At 38.2% G+C, this 27,380-nt stretch overlaps 1 protein-coding gene across 5 annotated transcripts in view; it reads right to left on the bottom strand.

Annotated features, from left to right (window-relative positions):
• Nucleotides 1–23,723, bottom strand: part of Ube2u (ubiquitin conjugating enzyme E2 U) — a 60,225-nt gene extending 36,502 nt beyond the window's left edge. For 3 of the 5 annotated variants that reach the window (XM_042682386.1, XM_042682398.1, XM_042682406.1), the window contains exons 1-6: nucleotides 23,316–23,723; nucleotides 21,746–21,827; nucleotides 20,480–20,572; nucleotides 17,845–17,942; nucleotides 11,565–11,685; nucleotides 4,250–4,295 (exon numbers count right to left, since the gene is read on the bottom strand). In XM_042682386.1, coding sequence (XP_042538320.1) covers nucleotides 4,250–4,295; nucleotides 11,565–11,685; nucleotides 17,845–17,942; nucleotides 20,480–20,572; nucleotides 21,746–21,827; nucleotides 23,316–23,381 — 506 coding nt within the window. In that variant the 5' untranslated portion in view covers nucleotides 23,382–23,723. The remainder of the gene's footprint in view (nucleotides 1–4,249; nucleotides 4,296–11,564; nucleotides 11,686–17,844; nucleotides 17,943–20,479; nucleotides 20,573–21,745; nucleotides 21,828–23,315) is intronic. The other 2 variants (XM_042682387.1, XM_042682389.1) reach the window with 2 other exon arrangements.
• Between the last annotated feature and the right edge of the window lie 3,657 nt (nucleotides 23,724–27,380).

A 27,380-nucleotide genomic window follows, 5' to 3' on the forward strand; every position in this document is an offset into this window, starting at 1 on the left:
TGACTACCCTGATGCCCACCACCAAAAAAAAAAAAAAAATTGAACCAGAGCAAAGTTTCTTGTAGCTCCTCATTACAGTACCTTGCTATCTCAAGTGTCATTGTTTTTTGTTCTTCGTGAATGCATTCCTTTGCATTTTTTTTTTTTTTTTGGCCAGTCCTGGGACTTGAACTCAGAGCCTGGGCACGATCCCTGAATCTTTTTGTGCTCAAGGCTAGCACTCTACACTTGAGCCACCGTGCCACTTCTGGCCTTTTCTGAGTAGTTTACTGGAGATAAAATCTTGCAGACTTTCTTGCCTAGGCTGACTTTGAATATGATCCTCATATCTCAGCCTCTTGAGTAGTTAAGATTACAGATGTGAGCCATTAGTACTCAACCTGTATCTACTGTTCCATATTCTATCTCAATCAGGCACAAAAACAACTTAAAAATGTCCATTAATGGATGGATGATAAAATATTTAGTTGTATTATTTAGAGAAAATATTATGCAACTATCTTTATAATAAGGTTTGTTAATATGTGCAATTAAATACCTCTAGGATAAAACAAAGTTGCAGAGAAGAATGCATTTTGTTATTGTGTTCAATGAAGATACACAAATGTACTCATTTTACATGTCTAATGGTACATTTAAACTTTAATAAAGAAAAACTGGAGGCTAGAGGTCACAAAGGAGCAAGTCTATGCTGTCATTGGCTCTGGTTTTTCTCTCTTAGGGTTTATTCATGTGAAAGTACTACTTTAAAGACCCAGAACTCATTAAAATGAAAGCAAAATTACAATTTAAAAAAAGAGAGAGAATAACCTGGCTAGAGAGTATGATCCTGTCTCAAAAAAAAAAGATTTTTAAAGGTAAAATAAAAGAGTGAAAGAGCTTTTTTTTTCTTGTGCCAAAGCAACAAAGACTCTCGGGAGCATGAGGACAAAGTCTTGGCACAGGCCAGAAGCTTCCCACCTTGGAACCCTCATCTTCTCTGCCTCTTAAGCACATTATTTGGATCTTAATTATTGACTTTTTTCCTCTCATATTGTAGATATTTAATGATAGGTTGATATCATACCTTTAAAATAAATTCAGGGAAGATGGGAAGGGATGGGAAGGGGAAACAAAGGAGGAGGCTACAATGCTTGATAAGAAATGTACTCATTACTTTGCTCATGTAATTGTAACCTCTCTGTACGGTATTTTCACAATAAAAAAATGAATTCAATACAAAAGGACAAAAAAAAAGCTTGAGATAGAGAATGAGGGAATGAGAGAGAGGAGAGAAACAATATTCACATAACTTACTATATAGTATTTTGTCCTGAGTAATAATTTATTGGTATGAATGTGCTACCATGCTGAATTTGTAAGTGAAACTTTATCATCCAGATGTATAGGAATGCATAGACACATGTGGGGTTGGAGGCTAGCTGAGGCTTTGGTTAGTGGTCTTGAAACATAAGCCTGGCCAATAAGCGGGGATATCTGTCTGAACAGGATGTGGAAAACACATCTTCGGGTCTCTCCACACTTTCACATGTGTGTTTCCCTCTCCTAGAAGTCTCTGCCCACCGACTCTACTCTCCACTCCCCTCCCAACTCCCTTCCAAGCCTTAGGAAGCCATTTCTGCCTCTATATTCCCTCAGTATCTCTGATCTTAACTTTGCATAGCGCTTACGATATCCTATTCAAAAATAACATAGAAGCAATAAACAGATATGGCTTAATAAGACATTTTAAAAAAGGGATTCTAAGACTTGATACAGTGCTTCATTTCTGTAATCCCAGCTACACAGGAGGTGGAGACTGGGAGGATTATGGCTCCAAGCCAGCCTGAGCATACAAGTTAGCAAAATGCATCAACATGAACTTAACAAATAAGCCTGGTGTGTGTGTCTGTCATTCTAAAACACAGGTTTTTTTTTTGCCCCCGGCAAAAAATGTTGAGACCCTCTCTGAAAAATAACTAAAGCAAAAAGGGCTGGGTGCATGTTTCTCAAACGGTAGAGCATCTGTCTAGAAAGCACAAGATTCTGAGTTCAAACCTCAGCATTGCATTGTCTGGAAGAAGGAGGAAGGAAGGAAGGAAGGAAGAAAGTGGGGGAAGAAGGGAGGGAGGGAGGGGAAAGAAGTTCATAGATAGAGAACTTGGTGAAAAAGTTAAGGCTTTTAAAGGAAGCCTCTAAGGCAACATTAGAACCACAGGGGAAGAAGTTTCTGCTTTCATTGTGATCTGACCTTAGCATTCCTCAAATTTCTTCTGTGACATTTCAGCTGTACCCTCTGTTGGAAGATGCTCCCTCTATTAGTGCTCAGGGACCAACAGTCAGTCCTGTTCCCTATACTGTCTTCCTTTCAGAAGAGTGTAAATCTCATGAGGTTGGGAACAGCTATTACCCAGTTAAGTCTCCAACATTGAGTCACAATGTTCAGCTCAGATCATATGTTACAAGTGGATGTTTATTTATGGAGCCTTAAATACATAAATACTGTTTCCCAAGAAATAAAAACCCGCTCATCACTGTAACTGGTGTCCTGTAGACCATGGCAGACATACCAGCCGATTAGTACACGTTCCTAGCATCTTCAATGACTGAGCATCAATTGAGTCTCCTGGTTCTATTCTACCCCACTGAAAGGACTCCATCTGTGTTTTGTGTCCTATTGGAAACAGGATTTTAACTGTCTGGCTCTGCCTGGAATACAGTTCTATCGCCAGTTTAGTCCTTCCAGCTCCTGACGTTAATGCAAAGTTCTAAGCTGGTGGCAATAGACTGCCACAAACTCCAGAGCATTATCTTGCTTTGAATTATTTCCCAAGAATCCGCTGTGAGTGCAAACCAAAAACCTAGATGTACCTGAGCTGTATTTCAGGACAAATGTATCATTGAAATTCACAGATACACAGCAAATTGTAGCCATAGGTACCCTTAGAAATAGATTGTTATTGTCTAGACAATATTTCTCTGCCTGAGTTTCTTGGAAGGCTTCACTAGGGAAGTCAGGTTAGCAGCACAAGGTGAACACCGTCCACCACACCTCATTTCGGTGTCATTTCTTCTTGGTTTGGTTCAGAGGACCCGCTGAAGCTGGGACTATAGACCCTCTTCCAGTCCGTTCCCACTGCCTTCTCAGCGAATGCTGGCACTGTCACCTTATGGGATGCAAATAATTGTACCACACATAGGACCAACTTCTGATATTTCTGGAACATTCATGTTTTACAGGTGATAAAATGGTGTTTGTGTCCTGGGCATCTATCACAGGCCTGTTTTCTGCCCGTGAAGTGCTTTGTGCTACATTAACAACACATTTAAGTGACAATGCCTCTACTGGATCCTACCCACACGGGCCCTTCACTTCATTTCCAGTGCTGTTTTACCCACAGGAGCCCCTAAGGTTGTCTAGTTCTGCTCCTCTTTCATACAAGATCAATCAAGGTAACCTGAACTAAATCAAGCTGTATTTTTGACCCTAGTTTGGTTTTCTACATGTGACTGGCTATCAAAATGATGCCGATGGGAAAGTTGAAGGAGATAAATGCTGCAAAACCATACCTGAGACTCCAGACTTATACCTTGGTCAAGGAATTCAAGACCAAGGCCACAGTGTTGGGTGATGGCTTCTATCCAGATGTTTACAGTTTTCCTGTGGGATCTCATCTCCTCCTCCTACATTGTTTAGATGTTTGCTATATAAAACAAGTTGTGCTCATTCTAATGATAGTACATTTTTTTTCAATACTCAAAACAGGCCAGGCACCAGTGGCTCACAGTTGTAATCCTAACTACTCAAGATCTAGCTTCTGAGGATCATGGTTCAAAACTAGCTCAGATAAAAGCTGGAATTAGATCAGCAGTTCAAGGGGTAGAACACTAGTCTTGAGTAAAAAAACCAAGGGATAGTGCCCAGGCCTCAAGTGTAAGCCCCTCTACCAATAAACACACACACATACAGAGAGAGAGACAGACAGACAGACAGAGACAGAGACAGAGAGCGAGATGGGGAGAGAAAGAGAGAGAGGAGAGAAAGAGAGGAATAGGCTATATAGTCTATATAGATATATTTAATTTCAATTCAATAGAAGATATTTAATAATTTCCCACATTCTTCCTAAAAACATTGTAAAAAGGCACTGTAAGAGATACAAATATCCATTTCCTTTGATAAATTAAAGAAGTTATTATTATAGAAAAATTTAAATCAATATTCCTTTTAGTAAATAAATTTATAGACAGTAAATAAAAGAAAACTTACCTCAATGTATAGGACTTTGTAGATAATTCTTGGCTTTTATCTTCCACTGTAAAAAGAAAATATAAAGTGCTCCTGGTTTTCATGAAGATTGGCTATATGGTTTTAAATGCACTCTTTCCAAAGCCTCAATAAAATGCTAATAAAGAAATAAAAATAAGGAATAAAATTGCAAAGAGAGCAAAAGAAAGATGACAAGAAAAAATTTCAAGGTAGAAAGCAGATGTCAAGTAGTAACTGTCATAGGAAGCCCTAGAAATTTGAAACCTAACTGCATGATGTGGGAAGCCAATAAAACAACTCAGCAACGGAAGGAGCCATGAGAGGCAGATCATAGACCCCAACTTACACCCTCACCTTTGCAATCAGATGGTCTTTGTGCCAGGCAAGATGGAGCATGCATTACCTCTAGAGAAACAGCCTGAGAGATCTAGGACTAGAAGGTATTGGACACAGGACAAGAGTATAGTAAGGGACAGAACATAGTGAATAAACGAAATAAGTCACACTGATCAGAAATATTTCTGACCCTTATCCCTTGTGTACCTTTCAGAAAATCAATCTTTCTCTTTCTCCTTCCCCACCATCTTTTCCATAAGGTTGAAATTTCTCACAGGATAAAAAAAATCCAAGCCAAGAAAATTGGCTAGATTCTTACTTAAAAATTCAAGAATGAGCCAGACACCGGTGGCTCAAGACTGCAATCCTAGCTACTCAGAGGCTGAGATCTGAGGATCACGGTTCAAAGCCAGCCCAGACAGAAAAGTCCATGAGACTCTTATATCCAATAAACTTCTCAGAAAAAACTGGAAGTGGCACTGTACCTCAAGTGGTAGAGCACTAGCCTTGAGCACAAAGAGGCTCAGGGACAGAGAACAGGCCCTGAGTTCAAGCCCAGGATCAGCAAAAAATAAACCAACCAACTCAAGAATGAAACAAAACCATCAAGAAACCTAGCTTTCCTCAGAACTTTCAATCATTTTTCATAGTTCATTTTATAATATAGTTATCCTGTGAGTCAAAGGTCACTAGACAAAAATAGTGTCATGAAAGCCAAACACCCCAAAAATGAGAAAAAAATGTAAAAAGATTTTTTTCTTATCTAAAAAATCCTCCCAGAATTACTACAACAACAAAGAGATAGATAACAAAAAATATTTGGAGTTAAAATTAGAGGACCAGAGGTATAGACCCAACATTCAAATCATAGTGGTCAAGAAGACAACAGGAAAGTAGACGGGAAAAACTCATAAAAGAAACTATATAGGAGAATTTCCTGGAGCTGAAGGAAAAGCTTTGACATTTCAATAGCTTATCAAATGCTTAACATGATGAATGCGGGGATAAAACAAGAACAAAAACACACCATGTCACATTATCAAGAAATGTTAGCACAGGCACTGTTGCTCATTCCTGTAATCCTAGCTACTCAGAAGGCTGAGATCTGAGGATCATGGTTTGAAGCCAGCCTTGCCAGAAAAGCCCAAGAGACTCCTTTGTCTAATTAACCAGTAAAAAGCCAGAAGTGTAACTATGGCTTAAGTGGTAGAGCATCAGCTTTTTTTTGAAGGGAAAAAAGCCAAGTGAGAGCATGAGGCCTTGAGTTCAAGCCCCAAGACAGGCACTAAAATAAATTACCTCACCAGCAATAAAAATAGTATTTTTTGAAATAGAAAAGGGAGAGAATAAGTGACATGTAAAGACAAGACACCTAGATAACATCATACTTTTCAAAAGCAGAACTCGATACTAGAAGGTAATATTTTTTACATTTCTGAGGGAAAACCATTTCCTAGCTAAAATTTGGCTAAGCCGTGAGCAAAAGAGTAGACTCATTATATTTGGAAGTACTGTATGCCAAGCCTCCTGTGCGAGGAAGCTCCTTCAAGATGTGCTCCAACAACATGAAGGCATAAGCTAATGAGAGGAAAATGGGGGCAGAAGCAGGGCTCCAGAGGGCAGACAGAGGGATATCCCAGGGGAAAAAAAATGCCAGCCAGAACTGAAGCATGGCCAGAGTGCCAAAGAAGAGTAGCGTTCAAGGGGGGGAAAGGAAACAAATACTGATCAAATACTTGGCAGCTGTTTCACAGCTTGGTCAAAAAAGTTTAAGGAGAGAATAGACAGTCTCTTTATAAAAATAAGAGAACAAGACATCTGTACAAGAAAAAAATCAAGATAATCATTCATGACTTGAGATGAATATTTTTTTTTACATTTCCTGGAATTCATTTTGATAAATATTATTTTATATGATCAGAAGGAAGATCTTAAATATATAATTTGTTATTTTAAATATAATTTTTGTTATTATGAAGGTGTTGTATAGAGGGATTACCATTTCATAAGTCACATAATGAATATCATCCTTTTTCTTTTTCTGTTTCTTTTTTTCAGTCATCAGACTTGAACTGGGGTGGGAGGAGGGGACTGGGCTCTGTTCCTGAGCTTTTGTGCTCAAGGCTAGTGCTCTATCATTTGGAGCCATGACTCTATTTCCACTTTTGAGTGACTAATAGGAGATAAGAGTTGCAGGGACTTTTCTGTCAGGGATATCTTCAAATCGTGATCCTCAGATCTCACTCTCCTGAGTAGCTAGGATTACAGGTGTGAGCCACCAGAACCCTGCTGTGAGTATAATTCTTTTTGGACAATGTCACCCTGAGATGAATATTTACAGTCATATTAATGTAACCAAACTTTGTTAGGTGGAAGGAGAGACAATGTGGGTGCAAATGGAAGCATAAGAGATAAGTCTTTGTATCTCATACAATGAAATCTGTGAATAATATCTAAACTGAAAAGTCTCAGATGCCACTAGCACAGAGTACGCTTAGAAATACAATGGTAGGTAAATGCCAGAAGAAACAGATAACTGTGCTGAGCTTAGGGATAAGCTTAGGGATAAAAGAAGGTCTGTTTGACTCCAATAAAAATGGATTTCATTGTTGGTGGGAATGTAAACTTATTCAATCACTTTGGAAAGCAGTACTACACATAGACTACACATAGAGCTCCCCTATGATCCAGTAATCCTACTTTTAGGCATTTACCCAAATGATCACAAACAATGCCATACTAAAGCTACCAGCACAACTATGTTTATCTCAGCATTATTTACCATAGCTAAGATATGGAACCAACCCAGATGCCCCTCAGTAGATGAATATATATATATACATATATATATATATATGTATATATACATACATATATATGTATATATATATGTATATATATATGTGAATTCTATGCCTCCATCAGAAAGAATGACATTGCCCCATTTGTTAGGAAATGGAAAGGCTTGGAAAAAATTATATTAAGTGAAGTAAGCCAGACTCAAAAGAAACATAGGTCCCATGGTTTCCCTTATTTGCAATAACTAGTATATGTTTAGGACAAACAGTTCCCTTATTTGCAATAACTAGTATATGTTTATGACAAGCAGAAGAGTTCAAAAGCTATGTACATATGACCATATAATCTGATGAGAAATGAACCCCAAGATAGGGACACAAGAGATTTTATCTTTCTTGCTGTTCTTTTTATTTTATTTTATTTTATATATTTATTTCTTTATTTTTGGTTGGTCATTGGGCTTGAACTCTGGGCTTAGGCACTGTCCCTGTGCTCTTCAGCTCAAGGTGAGTGCTCTACCGCTTGAGCCACAGCACCACTTCCAGTTTTCTAGTGGTTTATTGGAGATAAGAGTCTCACAGACTTTCCTGCCCAGGCTGGCTTTGAACTGCAATCCTCAGATCTCAGCCTCCTGAGTAGCTAGGATTATAGGCATGAGCCACCAGCACCAGCAACTTCTTGTTCTTTTTAATGTACTTATAATGTACTATGTGATTTTTTTTTTGTTTCTTTGTATGTTGTTCCTCCATGGTACAACCTCTGTTTTCACTGTATTTGATTCTGGTGTCCTGCATGTTGTATATACATTTTTCTAATTCGGAGAGGGGAAGGGAAATAACAAAATGCTGAAACAAGGATACAATTTGACCCATTGTAACAATGAGATGTACAAGAAAATGAACTTTACAACTTGGGACTGGGAGGGGGAGTTGGGGATGTGGGGAAGGAAGGGAGGGTAGGGGAAAAACAAAGGAGGAGGTAACAATGCTTGATAGGAAATGTAATCATTACCTTATTCATGTAACTGTAACCCCTCTGTACCCTATTTTTACAATAAAAAATATAAAAAAAGAAAACAAACTTTACAAACGTTGTGGGGAGAGGGAGGAGTTGGGGAGGTGGGGAGGAAAGGGATGGTAGGGGAAAAACAAAGGAGGAAGTAACAATGCTCAGTAGGAAATGGACTCATTACCAAGATCATATAACTGTAATCCCCCTGTACAGTATCTTTACAGTAAAAAAGATACATTTAAAATAAAAAAAGGATTCCCACTTTGTGTCCTTCAAAGTTATGAATGTGTTTTTTTGGGTAGCATCTTAATTAATTAATTAATTAATTAATTTTGTTGGTCATGGAGCTTGAACTCTGGGCTTGAACGCTGTCCCTCAGCTCTTCAGCTCAAGTTGAGCACTCTACCACTTGAGCCACTGAGCCACTTCTGGTTTTCTGAGTGCTTTATTGGAGATAAGAGTCTCATGGACTTTCCTGCCCAGGCTGGCTTTGAACCATGATCCTCAGATCTCAGCCTCCTAAGTAGCTAAGATTACAGGAGTGAGCCACCTGCACCCAGCTGATAGCATTTTTAGTTAAAGCTAGCAACCTAGAGACTTGGCTAAAAAGTCTCTGGGCTATCAGGTGCACCAAAATACAAATAGGAAAAGAAAGATGTGTAACCTCAGCAAATGCACCTATATGCTATACCACCCTGTTAAACTCAAGCTTTCCAAACCTTGTGATTTTGGCAAGTAACAGGATATTTACAGCAGTGTTGGGATTGCTGGTTTACAATGATGGTGTTAAATCTCTGTTTTTTCCTAAGTGGGGCATGCTACTGGACTAAATTTCTTCTTTTCCTGATATTTAGCATATATATATGTATATGTACACATACATATACATATATGTATATATATCTGGGGGGGGGATATATCTATACCTAACCAGAAAAAGTATTCCTTCTAGAAAGAAAAAAAAACATATGGGGCCCTTACATTTTATGAGACATCCCTTAGCTCATTTGTAGACACAAATTTCTTTTAAAATTGGTATACTGTTAGGAGGATTTTTAAAAGTACTAAACTAATTGGAGGTTCTGCTGTCAAGTTAGCCTTTCACTATGTATTGCAAGTCTTAAATTTGTTGACCCTAGAGGACTGTCTCTGTTCATCCTATTAAACTTGGAAGAGTGGGCAGGATCCTTGCTTATCACCTCCTCCTTGAAGTCCTCACTAAGGAAGAGGCTGTGGGGACCAGATGTTGATTCTATTTCTAAGTAAATGGCGAGGTAAAGTCTAGATCTCAATTTATGTTTTATTCCTCCTTCCGTCATTCTACTAGTTTTCATTCAATACGTCCTGTCAGGCACCTCCTGTCAGACTCTGAGGACATGTTTCTAGCTATAATGAATGTCTCCAGAGATGATCTCATTAGCTGCCTTGTGCTTGTTGTTTATACAATGAATTATCTGTTTCAGATTTGAGTTGTCTAAAAATATGACAACAATTCTGCCTGTGAATTTCCTAGATTCTTTTAATAAGTATTTAAAATGGATGTGAGAGAGATTCTTGGAGTATCCTAGCAGAGGCCTCTTCCAAGTGGTTAATTTATTCCTGTTGTGCTTTTTTTTTTTTCATACAATTCCCTGTAGAAGTACTACTATGCAATTAAGAACAAACAAGCTTTCTGCCACTTTTTCACTCCTGATGCAAAGCATCTGTCTCTGCCACATCTGGGCATCCTTCCACATCAAGTGATGGAACAATCAGTGTCTTCATGGTGCCCTAGGCACCCGCTCCCAGCCTAGACAAGATGGTAAGCAAGGCTGAGAGCTATTGATGGGTTTGTGTATCCACAAGAGCTCATCAAGGAAATCAGAAAGAGTAGTAGAGGGAGTAGATGTGACCAAAGCACATTATAGGAATATCATAATGAAGTCCCTTTGTACAATTAATATAAGTTAGTAATAATAACAAGAAAAAAAAGATTCACAAGGGTGTCATTAGTTGAATGCCAAGGGTATCCAAAAAAAATCAGACAATAAAGCAGAAGACTGGAGAGCTTTGAGTGCCATTTCCACAGGAATCATTAGAAAGCATACCTGGGGAGGAACTTTCCAGAAGAAAATGCTGGATATTTTGCTAACTAAGAGGGGGATAGGCCCAAGATTAGTAACATGTGTGAAGTCTAGGAAATATCCACTATGGACATAAGAGTTGAAATTTCATGTCTTATTATGATGTGTGGTCGAGTCTCCAATGGTGCCATCCATCCAGAACATAAAAGATAACATATAAAAATACTGAATTTAAGATTTCTGATGATCCAGGCTCACTCCTGTAATCCTAGCTACTCAGGAGGCTGAGATCTTAAGATCATGGTTCAAAGCCAGCTGTGGCAGGAAAGTCTGTGAGACTCTTATCTCCAATAAACTACTCAGAAAAACATAATGGAAGTGGTGCTGTGACTCAAGTGATAAAGTGCTAACCTTGAGCAAAAAGTGGCTCAGGGACAATGCTGAGGCCCTGAATTTAAGCCCCAGGACTAGCATAAACAAACAAATAAATAATCTCTGATGATCTTTAATTAAAGGAACACACTGATTGGTTTGATAATTACAGTAGGGAAGATTTTAATAGTATTTAATTGCTGAAATGGATAGAGATTTTAGTCATAGCTACTCATATGATAGAGATGAAAGGATTATGATTTGAGGTCAGCTAGGGCAAAAAGATCCTATCTCAATTAACAAATAACCTAGCACAGTGGTACATGCCTGTCAATGTAGATACATGAAAGCATAGAGGGACCATAGTCCAGGCTGGTCTGGGCACAAACATAAGACTCTGCCTGAAAGATAACTATGGCAAAAACAGCTGGTAGAGTGGATCAAGTGGTAGAACCTAGCAAGAACAAGCCCCTGAGTTCAAACCCAGTACTGGAAAAAAAAAAAAGCCCAAACAGAATGTAATTAAATATTTCCTTATAAAAAATAATTATTTGCTAAATCACTTATTTGTATAAATGTTTAATGTATAAATGTTACAGAATGATACTTAATGTATAATTGCCAAGAACAACAATACATAATACTTCATGTATAATGTAAGAACTAATGTTTAATGTATAAATGCTAAAAGAACACTGTGTAATGTGTAATTGCCAAGGAACAACACTTCTTACCTTGTCCTGGCTCCTGGGAAAGTGTATGAATTATTTTTCTGTACAAATATTCATTTTTAACCAGAGTTTGGGATGCTTCCAAATTTACTGGATTTTCTAGCATTGGGTTAGAAAGCATAACCTAAAAGAAAGCATACAACAGGCACTTGTTCAGGTCTGTCTTGGAAGAAAATGCAAACCAACATATACAACTCCCTACAAGTATTTACAAAATGACTCTTATGTATTGAGCTGGAGATAGACATAACATAGTCGCTACTCCCAATAAACTCTCAATCTATCGTGGTTCTAATATTGTATACTCATGAACCAAACACTAGGATCAAAGTAAATGTTCTTTCTGGTACCATTTGTTCCTATCACATAAATATTAATTGCATTTTTATGGAAGAGGAACTAAACACTAAGGAACGCTGAAACATTTCCATTGCATAGGGTAAAAAATAAAATCTGTTCATCTTAACAAAAGACCACATCAGATCATAGATAAACAACACATGTATGGAGGCTTGCACTCTTCACAATCATTAAATGATAATTTAGTATTCATAGCCGTCTTCTATTACTGCTGCAATCACTTAGCACAAATTTAGCAGCTTAAGAAAATGCAAATGTATTTATTTTTAATGTACTTTATTGTTGCTTTAGAGGTGATATACAGCAAGGTTATATTTACATAATCAGGTAATAAGTACGTTTTCTTTTGCATAGTGTCATCTGTTCCCTCATTCTCTCCCATTCCCTCCCTCCCATCTCTACCCATAAGTTGCATAGTTCACTTTCATCAGTGTCCAATGAGCTCTACTGCTGTACTTTCTCACCCTTTTCCCTCTGATTCTGTGCCCTCCTCCTACACTCACATAGATGTACACATGAATACACTGTATATAAGATAAAAAAATACAGAGTCATCAGAAAAAGGAAAAAACAAATTAAGAAAAAAGTTGGTTGATTTCCATATCTTTGGAGTTCATTTCAGTGTGTATATTATATTATACACACATGAAGAGGTGCTTGGTCATTGCATCTTTGTGATTCTCTCCCAAGATTATCCTCTTTTGGTTTCACTGTTCTGTGTAATTTGTCACACCCCAGTGGGTTTTATAGCTAACTTCTGCATATCAGGGAAAACATGAGCCGTTTGTCTCTCTGAACTTGGCTTACCTCACTTAATATGATTTGTTCTAGTTCCATCCATTTCCCTTCAAATGATGTTATCTTATTCTTTCTAATGGCTGTATATAATTCAATTGTATATAGGAACCACACCACAGTGTTTTTGGATCCATTCATCTATTATAGGACATGTGGGCTATTTTCATATCTTGGCTATTATGCATAGTATGGCAATGAACATGAGTGCGCAGGTGTCCTTATTGTATCCTGGCTCATGAGACTCGGAATAGATGTCAAGGAGTAGTATGGCGTAGGGAAGATCTATATGAAGTTTTTTGAGGAGCCTCCAGACTGCTTTCCAGAGTGTCTGTACTAGTTTACATCCCCACAGCAGTGCAGTAGGGTTCCCTTTCCCCCACATCCCCACCAATATTTGTTGTTAGAATTCAAGATGTTGGCCAATCTAACTGGGGTAAGATGATATCTTAGAGTTGTTTTGATTTGGAAAAATGCAAATTTATTATCTTATATTTCTGCAGCGGAAAATCCAGGATGGTTGGATTAGTGTCTCTTTTCCAGAACTAACAAGTCAATAGTCCAGGTGTCAGCTGGCTGGGTTTTTATCAGGAGGTTCTGGCAGGGAGTTTCTGCTTCTAAGCTTCATACAGGGGTTGGAGGAAGTTAGTTCCTTGTAGTTTTAGGGCTGAGGTCCCCTTTTCTTGCTGGCTTTTAGCTAGGTATCTTGTCAGCCTCAGCTTCCCCAGGCTTATCTCCAGTCTTCATACCACACTCTTATGATCTCAGAGCAGTTACAGTGAGATAAAACTTCTTATGCTTGAAAACTCTTCGACCTCCCCTTCTGCCTCATTCCTTTTCCTCCTTATCTTCTCTGACTTTCCCTGCTTTCATCTGAGGAGTTCACGGCTCCTTTGTATAATCCCCAACAACATTCTTATTTTAAGATGAGCTAATTAATCACTTCAATTCTGTAAGTCCTTGCACAGTAGTACCTAGATTAGTGTTTGCACTAACAACTGGAGGATGGAAATCTAGGGGAAAATTCTTAAAATTCTGACTACTGTTGAGCACAGGTAGCTCAAACCTGTAATCCTAGCTACTCAGGAGGCTGGGATCTGAGGATCATGGTTGGAAGCCAGTTCACCCAGGCAAGTAAGTCGGTGGGACTCATCTGCAGTTAACTCCCCAAAAGCCAGAAGTGGAACTATGGCTCAAGTGACAGAATGCTAGCCTTGAGCAGACAAAGCTAAGGGACAGTGCTCAGGCCCTGAGTTCAACCTCCAGTACCATCACATACACACATGCAAATTTCTGCCTACTACACTGTCTGTACAACTGGACTGCACAGGTGACCACAGGCAACAAAGAGTTGTTTTGCTAGGCCACAGTTTCTTGATCAGGCACCTCAAAAGTTTCCTGCCCCCGTTGCAAATATTTATTCAGTAAGTCAGGGTTTAAACAGTTTATGTAAGAACATGCTGACTATAGAATAAACTATGGATAAAGTTACAACTACTATAAGTACTACTACTCAAATATCTAAATGTAGTTGCCGGCCAGAGTGCTAACGGTGACTTCGAAGTTACGGAGAAACTGGGCATGGCGATGCATACTTATGATCCCAGCGCTTGGGGAAGCAGAGGCAGGGAGGATTGTGAGATTGAGATGAGACTGGCCTGCGTAGGGAGACTTTGTCTTCAAACAAAAGAAAACATAAAAAAACTAAGTTATGGAAATGATAGTAGGCTTTTGCTAATGAGAATAATCATCTAACATCTGGTATTTATAGGCAACAAGAATTTTCTGCTGGTACTTGAGTTTTCCTGTTTGGAAAACCCATTTGGGCCATACGTCCAAGAATATTGTGATTGCTTAAATAAGGATTCATTGGGGATTGCATTTTATCTTTCCAAGTAGGCAAGAACCAGATGAAACTTATCTTCAGGAGCAAGCTTTTAATTTTTTGCTGGAGAGATAATCTTAGGCAGAGAGCACATCTGGTAAGGTTTATTCAGTACTCTTCTCATTAGCCACTGTGCCTAAGACCTACACCTATGATGTATACAGAGCCATTAAATGTATTTAATGATTTGGAGAGCTAGTACACGAGTGCATATTAAAATGGATAAACCAGATACCTTGCCAAAATAGTTTTTTAAAAAAGAGACCCAATTTTTAAATTATCTAAGTATGGGTATAAAGTAGTAAAAAGTTCTCCAAGAGAAAAAGAGAAACAGAAAAATTGAATTCTTCTGTGAACAGCTGTACCAATAGTTACATCCAGTTAAGAACAGCTTATGCTTTAGCACTCGTTCTATGGATGGGTGTTGATGTTTACATTTGCACTGTACAGGGAAATATAAGCTTTCAAAGAAATTAAGATTACAGGCTCCTGCCTGTAAACCTAGTCACTCAGGAGGCCGAGATCTGAGGATCGCATTTTGAAGCCAGCCCAGGCAGGAAACTCTGTGAGACTCTTATCTCCAATAAATTACTCAAAAATGTCAGAATTGAAACTGTGGCTCATGTGGTAGAGCACTAGCCTTGAGCAAAAGAAGCTCAGCGCCCAGGCCCTGAGTTCAAGCTCCTGGACTGACACTGGCACACACACACACACACACACACACACACACACACACACACACACACACACACACACACACACACACACACACACACACACACACACACACACACACACACACACAGATTAGAAGGAAATAACAGTAGAGTTAGGGTTTTTCTTTATTATTATTAATGATTGTCTTTAACAGAATCTTAAAAATCTTCTGTGATGTGGGTATATTTGTTTCATTAATATATTAAAAAAAGAAAAATTGTGTTATATTTCATGTTATATTTTTCATGTTATATTTGACAATGCTTTGCAGTCATTTTATTAGTGATTAACAGTAAAAACAACAACGCTATTAACTGTTAACTGCTGAGTGCTTTTCTTGGACCAAACATACTTCTAAGCACTTTACATTTATTAATTAATGTCAACCTCACAAATCACATGAAATAGCTACCCATGTTTCATTGCTAAAGAATTGAGATATTGAGAGATGAAGAAACATATCCAGCGATGTCAAGAGAAAGAACTGAGAGAAGAAGAGAACAAATCTAATCTCAGAGCTCCCAATTTTCATTATATTCAATTATTCTACAGCTCAAAAACATGACCAGTTTATTCCAGATTGTCCCTATGTATTAGATTTGGGGATCATTCTGTTTTTAATGTTCTTAGGGAAGACTTCAGTTCAGGTGGAAGACATAGAAATGTGTCTCCAAAGGTATCCAAAAAAGTCCACCCCAGATATCTTCATACCATACTTACTCATTTCCTTAAAGGTTTTGCTCAGAATGTCTCTTTACCAGAACACAACTACATACAGGCAGATACTAAGTACATGTTTGTAGAAGGAATGAATGAGTTGCATATTTTTAAAAGAGTATATTTTACTCACTATATTAATATAACTAGCCAGAAATTTAACTATTATTTTATTTATCATTCATAATAAGGAATAGACTTTGTATCATAATTTCCATGAGAAAATTTATTTAATTAAGTCAAATGTTTATTCCTCAAATGTTCTAATCGATCAAATGCAATAATTTATTTCCAGATCTTTTGATGATAAGTAGGCCCCTAGATAGATTGCTAAGCCTAATTCAAGTAGTTAAAGCAATCACCACTAAAACAATTAATTTTAGCCCCTAATAGAAACTAGAGCATTAAGGGTAAGATAGAAGACAGGATGAGGGTATGTGTCTAAGGACCACAATCACACAGGCAAAGGATGCATTTGGGAAATAGGAATCTATCTCAGGAGAGAAGATAGTCCCTGGTTTAATTATTCCCTTGGTTTGCTATGAACTCTCATAAGACAATGCTGCTAACTAGCACTGTTGGAAACACTGGAAAAAGTTGAACATTTTAAGTTGTGATCACTCAATTTGCCTGCAAGAAAGGCAAGATCCGTGAGTGAAGGGAAGGTACCTTCAACAAGTAAGGTCAAAAGCCAAAGAAAGCTTAAGACAATCTATAACCCAAACCATACAATTATTCTCTTCTTTGAAAAAATGTATATTTGGTTGTGAAAGGCCTTAACTATCCATGTTAATGTAAAATAATGGTTTTATTCTTTAAACATTTAAGTATACATTGCACATTTTAATCTTTGTGAGTAGAATATCTAGAATATTTCAAAGGACTAAAGAATGAATTCCAAGTGCCAGTGGCTCACATCCCTACTCCTAACTACTCAGGGAGCTGAGGATCACAATTCATAGACAGCCAGGGCAGGAAAGTTTTTGGGATTCTTACCTTCGATTAACAACCAAAAAGCCAGACATGGAGCTGCAACTCAAGTGTAGAGTGCCAGCCTTAAGCTAAGAAACAATGTCCAGACCCTGAGTTCAAGCCCCAATACTATTACAAAAAAGGAAGAAGTTAGGTGCTGGTGGTTTACACCTATAATCCTCACTACTCAGGAGGCTGACATCCAAGGATCTTGGTTCAAAGCCAGACTGGCATTTTATAATATCCAGTTAAGAACAGCTTTTGCTTCAGCAGTCATTCTATGGATGGGTGTTGATATTTACATTTGCACTGTACAGGGAGATACAAGTTTTCAAATAAATTAAGATTGTAAACCAGTTGCTGGTGGCTCATGCCTGTAATCCTAGTTACTCAGGAAAGTCTCCTATCTCCAAGTAGCCACCAGAAAACCTGAAGTGGTGCTGTGCCTCCAAGTGGTAGAGCATTAACCTTGAGCAGAAAATGCTTAGGGACAGCACCTAGGTCTTGAGTTCAAGGCCCACAATCATCGTCATCATCATCAACAACAACAAAGGAAGTAAGGATGAGAAAGTGAAAGGGAAAAAGGAAAGGAAAAAAAGGAGCATGGTGGCAGGCAACTAAAATCCCAGCAGGCAGAGATGGGAAAATTGAGAGGTCAAGCCATTTTGGGTTATATAATGAGACTATGTCTTAAAAATAAAAATTATCAGTATCTGTCTCTCTGTCTTGTCTGTCTGTCTCTCTCACACACACATAAACAATACATAACACAATATATACACACATGCAAATATATACACAAACACAAATATGTAAGCCTTAAAAATCTATACTTACCTGTAGTGCAAGTAAGACGCTGCTCAGTGTATAGCTTGGATTCCATCTAGCAGGGTTATCCAAAAAATCTATACTGGGCCGACCAGTATTTGGGTCCACTGTATTAAAATAATATATTGACTTATTATCAATATATACACGTAATGAAGTTATTATTTAAGACTTATTTAAAAATAAAACTAATAAATTAAGGTAAATATTGCATGTATTCTTTCTTTTATTTCTTCTCTCTAGTAAGAAACACTATGCTTGTCCCAGTGCTTCTATCTTGTAGTTTTAGCTGTTTCATAGGTAATTTTGTCTTTTTTTTTTTTTTTGGATTCAGTCGTGGGGGCTGAACTCTGGGCCTGGGCACTGTCCCTCAGCTCTTCAGCTCAAGGCTAGCGCTCTACCATTTGAGCCACAGTGCCACTTCCGGATTTTTCGTTTTGTCTATGTGGTGCTGAGGAATCAAACCCAGGGCCTCATGCATACAAGGCAAGTACTCTACCACTGAGCCACCTTCCCAGCCCCTCATAGGTAATTTTGTATTGTGTCAAAATAAGTTTTAAGCTGGATACTCATAGCTCAAATCTATATAACTCCAAGTACTCAGAGGACTGAGATCTGAGAACCACTGTTCAAAGCCATCTTGGGCAGTAAAGTCTGAAAGACTTTTATCTTCAATTAATCAGCAAAAAATGCTGGAAGTAGAATTGTGGCTCACATAGTAGAGCTCTAGCCTTGAGTGGAAAAGCTAAAGGACAGCACTCAGACCATGAGTTCTCAAGTCCCCATAATGGCATGCATGCATGTGTGTGTGTGTGTGTGTGTGTGTGTGTGTGTGTGTGTGTGTGTGTGTGTGTGTGTGCATGCTCACACACATACAAATTACAGAAAATAATAATGTATTCTTGGAAACTACATTAAAACACAAGAGAATATAAAGTAAAATATAAATGCTTCCCTGCCTGCTCCTCTTTAGCTATTACCAAGTGGTCTAAATGAACACATGTACATATAAATAACCATATTCATACAGGGTGTTTATTATATGAATATTTTATGTTTTGTTGTTCAGAATGGTTTTTCATTCAACAATACATTGCCAACGTCTTAACTTATCCACAGAGATCTGAGAACCTGTTGTGTGCCCTGCAATAAATATTCAAGGGATATAGAAATTACCCAAAAGTCTAGCTTTCAGAGATTTCCTTATTCTGTTTACAGGCAATACATATCATGTAGGTTATTTCACTTAAAAACTCTATCCTAATGAAGATGGAGAGTAATAGCTTGCTTACACTTGGGGGTCTCACAAATGTGGATTCAACCACATGAAAGAGTGATCTTGTTTAAAACACACTGAACACATCTCTGGAATGACTGCAGTGAAAAAAAATCCTACATGTTATTAACCTATGCTAATTTAAAGATAATAAAAATATTTTCTACTCCATTTGCAAAAGTCAATTTTTCAAATCTCTGCTTGGCTACAGAGGGTTTTAAAAGTTTATGAAGTTTACGATGGCATGCTTTTCCAATAGTTTCTGGATTTTATCATGCTTAGAAGGACCTTCCTCAACAAGCCCATAAAAATTATATTAGATGGTCTTCTTTCTGAGCATTAAAAATTTTGATTTGTGATCCTTCAAGAAATCACTTTGTATATAACTTAGTGCAGACATCTTTCTTGTTTTTTTTTTTCTAAAATTTCAATTTGTTTAGTGTACCACTTTTTTAGGATAATGAAAAATCAGATCCAACTAAAATAGTGAATGGTACAAGGATGATTAAGTGCATGATTATTGAGCTATTTGAAATGACTTTTGAAGAATGTTTAATGGTGCAGGAAAAATGCTTGTATAATTTTAAATAAAAAGATGAGATGCAAAACCTTATATGTAATATCCCAACTACATGAAAAATGTATAGAGAAAAAAGGAAACGGCAAAATGTTGAATTAGGCTTCAAGGTGACTGTCACTTCTGCCTTATTTTCCTCAATGACAACCCCACTTTTATAATTACAATCCAGTTGTTACAAAGAAACATGATTAGTAAATACTAGCACTAGAAAAACTTAGCCTTGGTTATGAAAAATCTACATGTTTTCTCTCATATGTAGAAGTTAGATGTAAAAATACATATAAAAACACAGAGAAGCCAGGCGCTGGTGGCTCACGCCTTTAATCCTAGCTACTCAGGAGGCTGTGATTTGAGGATGGGAGTTCAAAAACAAAAAAGCATAGAGGATCATATGCATATATATATAATCAAACTGTTTAAAGTATGGTGTTCTCTGGGGTGGATTTCCAAGGTGCAACACCTTTGAATGATTAACAGTTTAACAAAATGACTATCAGGAAGGTAAAACACATTTAGTCTGAGGAAAGCAAGGGTTAAGGGAAAGGGAGAGGATGAATGGAGAGAGGAATAGTGGGAAAATACAATTATAATACTCAATGTATATAAATGAAAATGAAACTAGGTAAACTGAGGGAATGGGTGGTGTTGGGGTAGATGGGGGGAGAAAAGGCCGGGTTGACAACATTCAAAATGCATTGAAAAATGAGGTGTATTGAAACAACTCCCTTGGTAAAACAATGTAAAGATTTTTTTTTAAAACATGGAAAATAATCTCATTTGGTCCTTACCATTTGGATGAAAAGGAATGGAGGCAAATTTTACAACTGGAGGCACATGGTTATATTCTGATGAAAAAGTTAATACCAATTGGAAACGCAATCCTGTGATACAGAAATATAGGTTTACCAAAATATCATATGATTTACCTCTAACCTGATTAATACTAGAGGTTCTGCTATAGTAAAGCCTTTCCATGATTGTCTTAGGTAAGTTGCTTTATAGTGCATAGACCCCTGTGAATAGTAGAAGTGACACCTTACAGCCTAATAGCATTCATTTTGGTCTTTTTCCTCCCAGCTCTTTCCATCCACTACCTGAGCCCTCTAATGCTGCCTCCATGTAGCTATCTCATATTGACTAAACTCAGCCTTCCCAGACTCTGCTGCACCCTCTTGCACCTGTAAATCTGCTTGCCTTCTTGTGAACTTGGCAAACTCTTACATATTCTTCAGTATTCAACTTAAATGGTACTTCCTTGTAAAGTCCTTCTTGATGTCTGCCATTATAACTAACCACTCTCTCTTTCTATATATATATATATATATTCAAAATGGTAGTCAAAATTCATAGTAATACATATTATATGTTATTGTCATTATCAGCTAGTCTCCCTATCTCACTCAGGAATCTATCTTTTTAATCTGCAGATGACATAACACATGGTCACTACAGTTTATAGCCAGACAGTCTTTTCCGAGAACTTTCCTTGAGGCAATCTGGGGGAAAATCATAGAGGGGAAAATGAGAAGAAAGTAACTGTAGGATCTCAAAACCAATAGGAATTTTTATTTTTTGATCTCTTGGAAGAATGTTACAAGATATTCTTGCTTGATGTTCTTTATTGTGTTTGCTTCTTAGAAATGTAATAACATTGGATCCCAGGCATGTGGCTCAGTGGTAGAGTACTTATCTAGAATGTGTGTTGCCCTGGGTTTGGTTTTTAATACCCCCCCACCTCACATGCATACACATACCATTAAAATTTGACATATAGGCAAACACTTAAAAATTTCAATGTGTTGGCAAATGGCAAATAATATCTGAGTACTTTTAAACTTCTAGAGAAAATAATATCTGAATACTTCTAGAGAACTGATATGATGTAAACTTACACATTTAAAGAATTCCAAAAGTTATGTACTGTAATGTAACATACACATAATTATATAGATAATATTAAATAAATATAATATATAATTACACACATTATATTAATACAAGATATTAATGGTATACAAATAAAAAAGGAATAGATTAGTTTTGAAAACAAATACCTTGCCACATTGAATCCTGTAAACCTTCAATTTCAGCTTCCCATTTCAACATATCATCACTTACAGGAGAGGCAGAAATACCCTTTAATTTAAAAACAAAACCAAAGAAGACAAATTATTTATTATAGTTTTGAAAATCAGTTACCAGGTTACTTTGAATTTCAAAAACCCTAACATTTTTCTTGATTACTTACTTTTTTGTTGATGTGGGAATTGCTGTATATCTGATGGTTATATGTCTATATTTCTGATGGAGGCATAGAAGGCATATACCATATATATGGTATATATATGTATATGTATATATGGCATATATGGTATATATATGTATATGTATACCATATATGGCATATATGGTATATATGGCATATATACATATATATCATATATATGGCATATATATATACATATACATATACATACCATATTTTCTTAATCCATTTATCTCCTGTGGGGCATCTGGGTTGGTTCCATATCTTAGCTATGGTAAATAATGCTCCTAGGCTGGTCTTGAACCTGGATCCTCAGACCTCAGCCTCTTGAGTAGGTAGGATTACAGGATAAGCCACTGATGCCTGGCCTTCTTTCTTTTTAACCTCTTATAGTAGAAGTGAAAACACCACTACTGAACTCAGAGTGCACCTGTTCAGAGCATCTGCATTCTACACCCTCGTTCTGTGTATGCCTTTTCTCCTGTTCTTTGCTTTGAGTACCTTCCCCTCTTTCACTCTCTTCTATAACTCAGCTATGGCACCAACGGTCACCAAAACTTCTTTGCTGTCTTTTGGAACAAAAGGGAATTGCCTTCCTCTGTGTAAATGTTGCAAGAGAGAGGGTTTTATTTGTTATTCTGGTATAAAGGTAGTGCCTTTATACCAGAATATATATATATATATATATATATATATGTATATATATATATATATATATACTTGTTACAGCAAGTAACAGAACACAAGAGAAAAGGTTGAGAGTCAGAAAAACCTTCCAATGGAGTCCTAGGGCCAAATCTTTATGGAAATTTTTGTAGCCTTAGGTTTTCGGTTGGATAAAATGAAATACTATTTAGTTCATAGTGGTATTTATCATTGAGAACAATCTTGCACTTAGTATGTGACAGAGCATGAAACTCAAGACTTAACTTCAAAGGTGCTCAATACTGTTAGTCATTATCTTGAATTCATATTTATTTGTATGTGTGTGTTACTGGGGCCTGAATCTGTGTCTGAGCTTTTTGCTCAAGGCTAGTGCTCTTACCACTTGAGCCACAGCTGCACTTTCAGCTTTTTTTGGTGGTTAATTGGAGATAAGAGTCTCATGGATTTTTCTACCCGGGGTTGGCTTCCAACCCGGATCCTCAGATCTCAGCCTCCTGCACAGCTAGTATTATAGACGTGAGCCTTCAATGCCTAGCTCTGTAGTAATGATTATTATGACCCCGATTCATCAAGTAACAATACAGTAATAGCAAATTAGACTCCATTAGGTGATTTTAAGAAGCATGGCTTTAAGCTACTTCTTAAAAAATCTTAGCTCATGAAACAAATCCTCCCACCTCCAGAGTACCTACCACGAAATTGTTCTGCCTCAGCTCTCTGAAGTCTCTTTCCAGCAAGATGTAAGTTTCACAGTACATACTAAAGCAGCGGGGTCGTCACCTGGACGCCAATGCTTCAGGTCTTGCTGATTTCGAGTTACCTTCCGTCACCCAGTTAACTAGATGTCAACCTAAAATGCTCTTGAGATGAATAACTTCTGAGTTTGGAGCAATTTTCCTCTTCTTTTTTCTAGGAGGAAATTAGGGGTCTTAACTCATCTGTGGCGCAGCAGTCACTGCAGTGCCAGTCCATACTCCTCCGAGAAGCCTCGGTGCGCAACGGAGACACTCCCGAGCTGTTGCTGCGTGGAGAGGGCGTGAAAAGTCTAAGCGCTGGCAGGTGGTCGGGCCTCCTTCGCAGGTGTAAAGCGGACTTTTTTAACTGGGGAAAGCAAACTCGTTGCCTGGCAACAGACTTCCGTGGGAAAGGAGAAAGAAGGTAGGGGTGTGGCCATCTCTCGTCCAATCAGTGGCGGGATGCGGGCCTTGGTTACCGCCACAGCCAATCGATGAGCAGTTTCACTTTGAAAGGCCAATACAGATGGTGTTCAGGACAAGACCCCATCCTCCCATCCCTCCCTCCCCCCCCCTCCGCCCCGCCTCTTCTCAGTCCACCCCCGTGGTCTCTACGTGGTCTCCTCGTGTGGAGGGTCTGCGGTGGAGCCCCAGGTCCCAGGATGTGGGACACAGATACTTTCACATGAAGTAACACTGGGAGATGATCTCTTTTTTGGCTTTTACCCTTCTTCTTCTTCTTTTTTTATTTTTATTTTTAAAGTCCTTCCTACCCGACTAACAGTCTTCTAAAATGGACACCTGAAATCATTTGTCTCCTTCTCTTTTTCGTCACTTCTACCTTCTACCACTCACCATGACACGTAGCCTATATAACATTTCTTCAGCACTCAGATCACAACTTTGTCATCACTTGTCAAGCTACAGAATGTCTTTGCACCGTGTTTCCTGCCTGTTGTAGAATTGCACTTAAACAAATATGTGCTCATCTAATTCTCTGCGTAAACACTTCAAGGGTTTCCTTTTACCTCTCAGCCTATTTCCATCTTCCACCTTTTAAATATGGGTTGACTTCTAGGGATGTATAGGTACAGTGAGTGAAATCACGGGCAAATTTACATGTGTGCATTTGTATGATTATGTATGTGCTCATAGGCACACATTAGTTTTGGATTAGAATCTATGAAATTCACTAATTTTAATACTATGCATTGGCAAAAAGCTTAAGAAATCATGCTGTAAAGACTTAAAACTGAGCTGCTTAGCATGGTAAGGCAGAGCCTTTTCTATGCTGTTCCTCTTTCTCTTACTTATTGAGGCCCATTCAGCCTCAGACTTGAGGGACTACAGCATTGAGCCACATGCCTTTTCATAAGTGTACGGTCTTGTCTAGCTCCAGCTATCTTTTCTGCCTTGACTCCCGGACTCTCCCTCCTCCACGTCCTCCTCCTGCCACCTCCTCCTCCTGCCACCTCCTTCTTGGTGTTACTGGGGACTGCACTCAGGACCTCAAGCTTCCTAGGCAAATGCTCTACTACTTGAATCATGTCCACAGTACTTTTGCTTTTAGTTTCTTTTTTGTTGTTGTTGTTGTTGTTGGTCATGGGGCTTGAACTCTGGGCCCGCACGCTTTCCCTCAGGTTTTCAGCTCAAGGCTAGCGCTCTACCACTTGAGCCACAGCACGACTTCCACCTTTTTCTGCTTATGTGGTGCTGAAGAATCGAACCCAGGGCCTCATGCATGCGAGGCAAGCACGCTACCACTGAGCCACCTACCCAGCCCATTTCTTTTTTTCTTTCTTTCTTTTTTCAAATGGGATCTTGACAACTTTGCCAGAGCTGGCTTCAAATGATGAACCTTCCTACCTATACCTTCAGAGTGTCTAGAATTACGAGCCTGGCTTCTTTCTTCTTTCTTATCTGATTGTCAACTCTTACACATCTGAAACACATAAATTCTTCTTTGAAGCTTTCCTGAACCATCTGGATGGGTTGTGTTCTAGTTTAACCTGGGCTTATCTTTGTATATTATTCCCATATAACTTTGAAATTGTCTGTGTAATTTTCCCACTGGAACATAAATGGCCAAGGGCATCATGACTTGTCAGGACATTCCAGTCCCAAGCACCTGACATCAATGCCAGCTGATTGAAGGGACCTAAGCAGGAAAAAATAGTTCTAGAGTCAGATGAGTAACGTTCCATCAGAGAATAAGGCATAAGCAAAGGAACTAGACAATACAGTAATATGGAGAAATGTGAGATCTATGGGAGCTTAACAAGCCCCAAGGCATATGGAGGATTCCAGTCTGAAGGAGAATGACAGACAGCCTGCCGTGAGGCAGAAAGACTCTGGTTAAGAGCAAGAGCCACCAAAGCAGAGAAGCTTCAGAGCTGCAATTAGGAAATAGATTATAACCCAAACCCCGAGGACACCGAAATGAAAATAAATTAAGACCCCCCATCACTGGTGTAACTGAGGAGACTGAAAAGTTCGAACACCTGGAATGTTTGGGAGAGGCAACGCTGCCTGGCAGGCTGACACTGTAGTGTTTGGAAGTGCGGATAAGGGTGAGTACAGTTGTACTCACTGGCTGGCTAGCATTTACCTCAGCTCTTGGCTTATGGGAGATGTGCTTTAGTTCTGGAGGTTCCTAAGCTGGAAATGGGACCAAGGCTTTGGTGAGAAGAGGAAGCAAGAGGCAATGAATGAGTAAGAGAAAGAGGGAGAATGAGAGGGAGAGAGAGAGGGAGTGTTTGTGTGTGCATAGCATCTGGTGTACATGTAGCATCTAGGTAAGTTTACTTTCTTTGATTAATAGCATCAGCTGTTCAGATAGGTGAATCACTTGAAATGTGAAATTTATAAGTAGAGGCCTAGCCAAAAATATATTTGTCTGCATGGAATCACCTTTCGCAAATGATAGTTTTACAAATGTTTCCAATATATTATTGATGTCACAATCTTACCATGCTCCATTCCTAAACCATGTCCTGATCTGCCTGTTCATCAGATTTGTTAGGGTGCATGGCTGTTTTTTGGATAAACCAGAAGAATCTGGAAAATAAATAAATTCCTACCTGTAGTACTTCTATGTTAATTTACTATCTGGTGGTAAAAAGCAGGTACTCTCAAGACAAATCTGGCTTGTATTTTAGCATAGCTATGTCTTAGTAGCTTATGTGCATAGTCCTGAAGAAGTTATTTAGATTTCCAATGACTACAATTTTTTCCTCATCTGTTTTTGTGAAACAATGATGATACTTATGGGATCGTTGTGAGAATAAAAAGGAATAACATCTGCCAAAGGCTTAATCACTGACTAGCATTGAGTTACGACAGCCAACATTTTTCATGTGCTAGATATTGTTTTAGGTGATTCATGGAAATTAACTTCATCCTCATAAAACAACTCTAGGATCTAAGGACTCTCATGGGTCTAATTTACAGATTAGGAAACTGAGGCCCAAAGACAATAGGCTTTTGCTTGAAGTCACACAGCTTATGGGATGTAGCAGAGACTAAATGCAAACCCAAGATATGGATCTGCAGAGCTAGTGTTTCAACCACTAGGCTATACAGCCTCACAAGTGTCTTACATTGTATGAAGTGAACACCCAGGCCTTCTGATATAGATTACTGTGAGTCTCAGTAGTTGATGGTAATTGTCTGGGGATTTTGTTATCTGTTCTGTCTGAATCTCACAGGGTTAATCCATTAAAGCCAGATTGTGTTATATAAGACAGTGTCTGTCTACATACTTATTAACTAAACATATACCAAATCTTCTCTTCTACCTTAAGTCATTCATTAAAAGCTGTCTCTGAGTTTTGCAATTTATTTAGTTATTTTACTCTGTAATTTGTCCAAAAATATTACTAACTAGTAAACAATTGCTTTATGTTGATTTTTAGTACTTTTGTGCCTTCAAATGGAGAGGCAGTTTCAGTAAGTCTAGTTGCCTGTTGGGCTTTAGCTCATGGTCTTTCTCCCTAAAACTATGGCCTGGAGATTTGAAAACAG

The sequence above is a fragment of the Dipodomys spectabilis genome, unplaced genomic scaffold (genome assembly GCF_019054845.1).
Source record: "Dipodomys spectabilis isolate Male_0828 unplaced genomic scaffold, ASM1905484v1 ptg000002l, whole genome shotgun sequence".
NCBI classification, from domain to species: Eukaryota; Metazoa; Chordata; class Mammalia; order Rodentia; family Heteromyidae; genus Dipodomys; species Dipodomys spectabilis.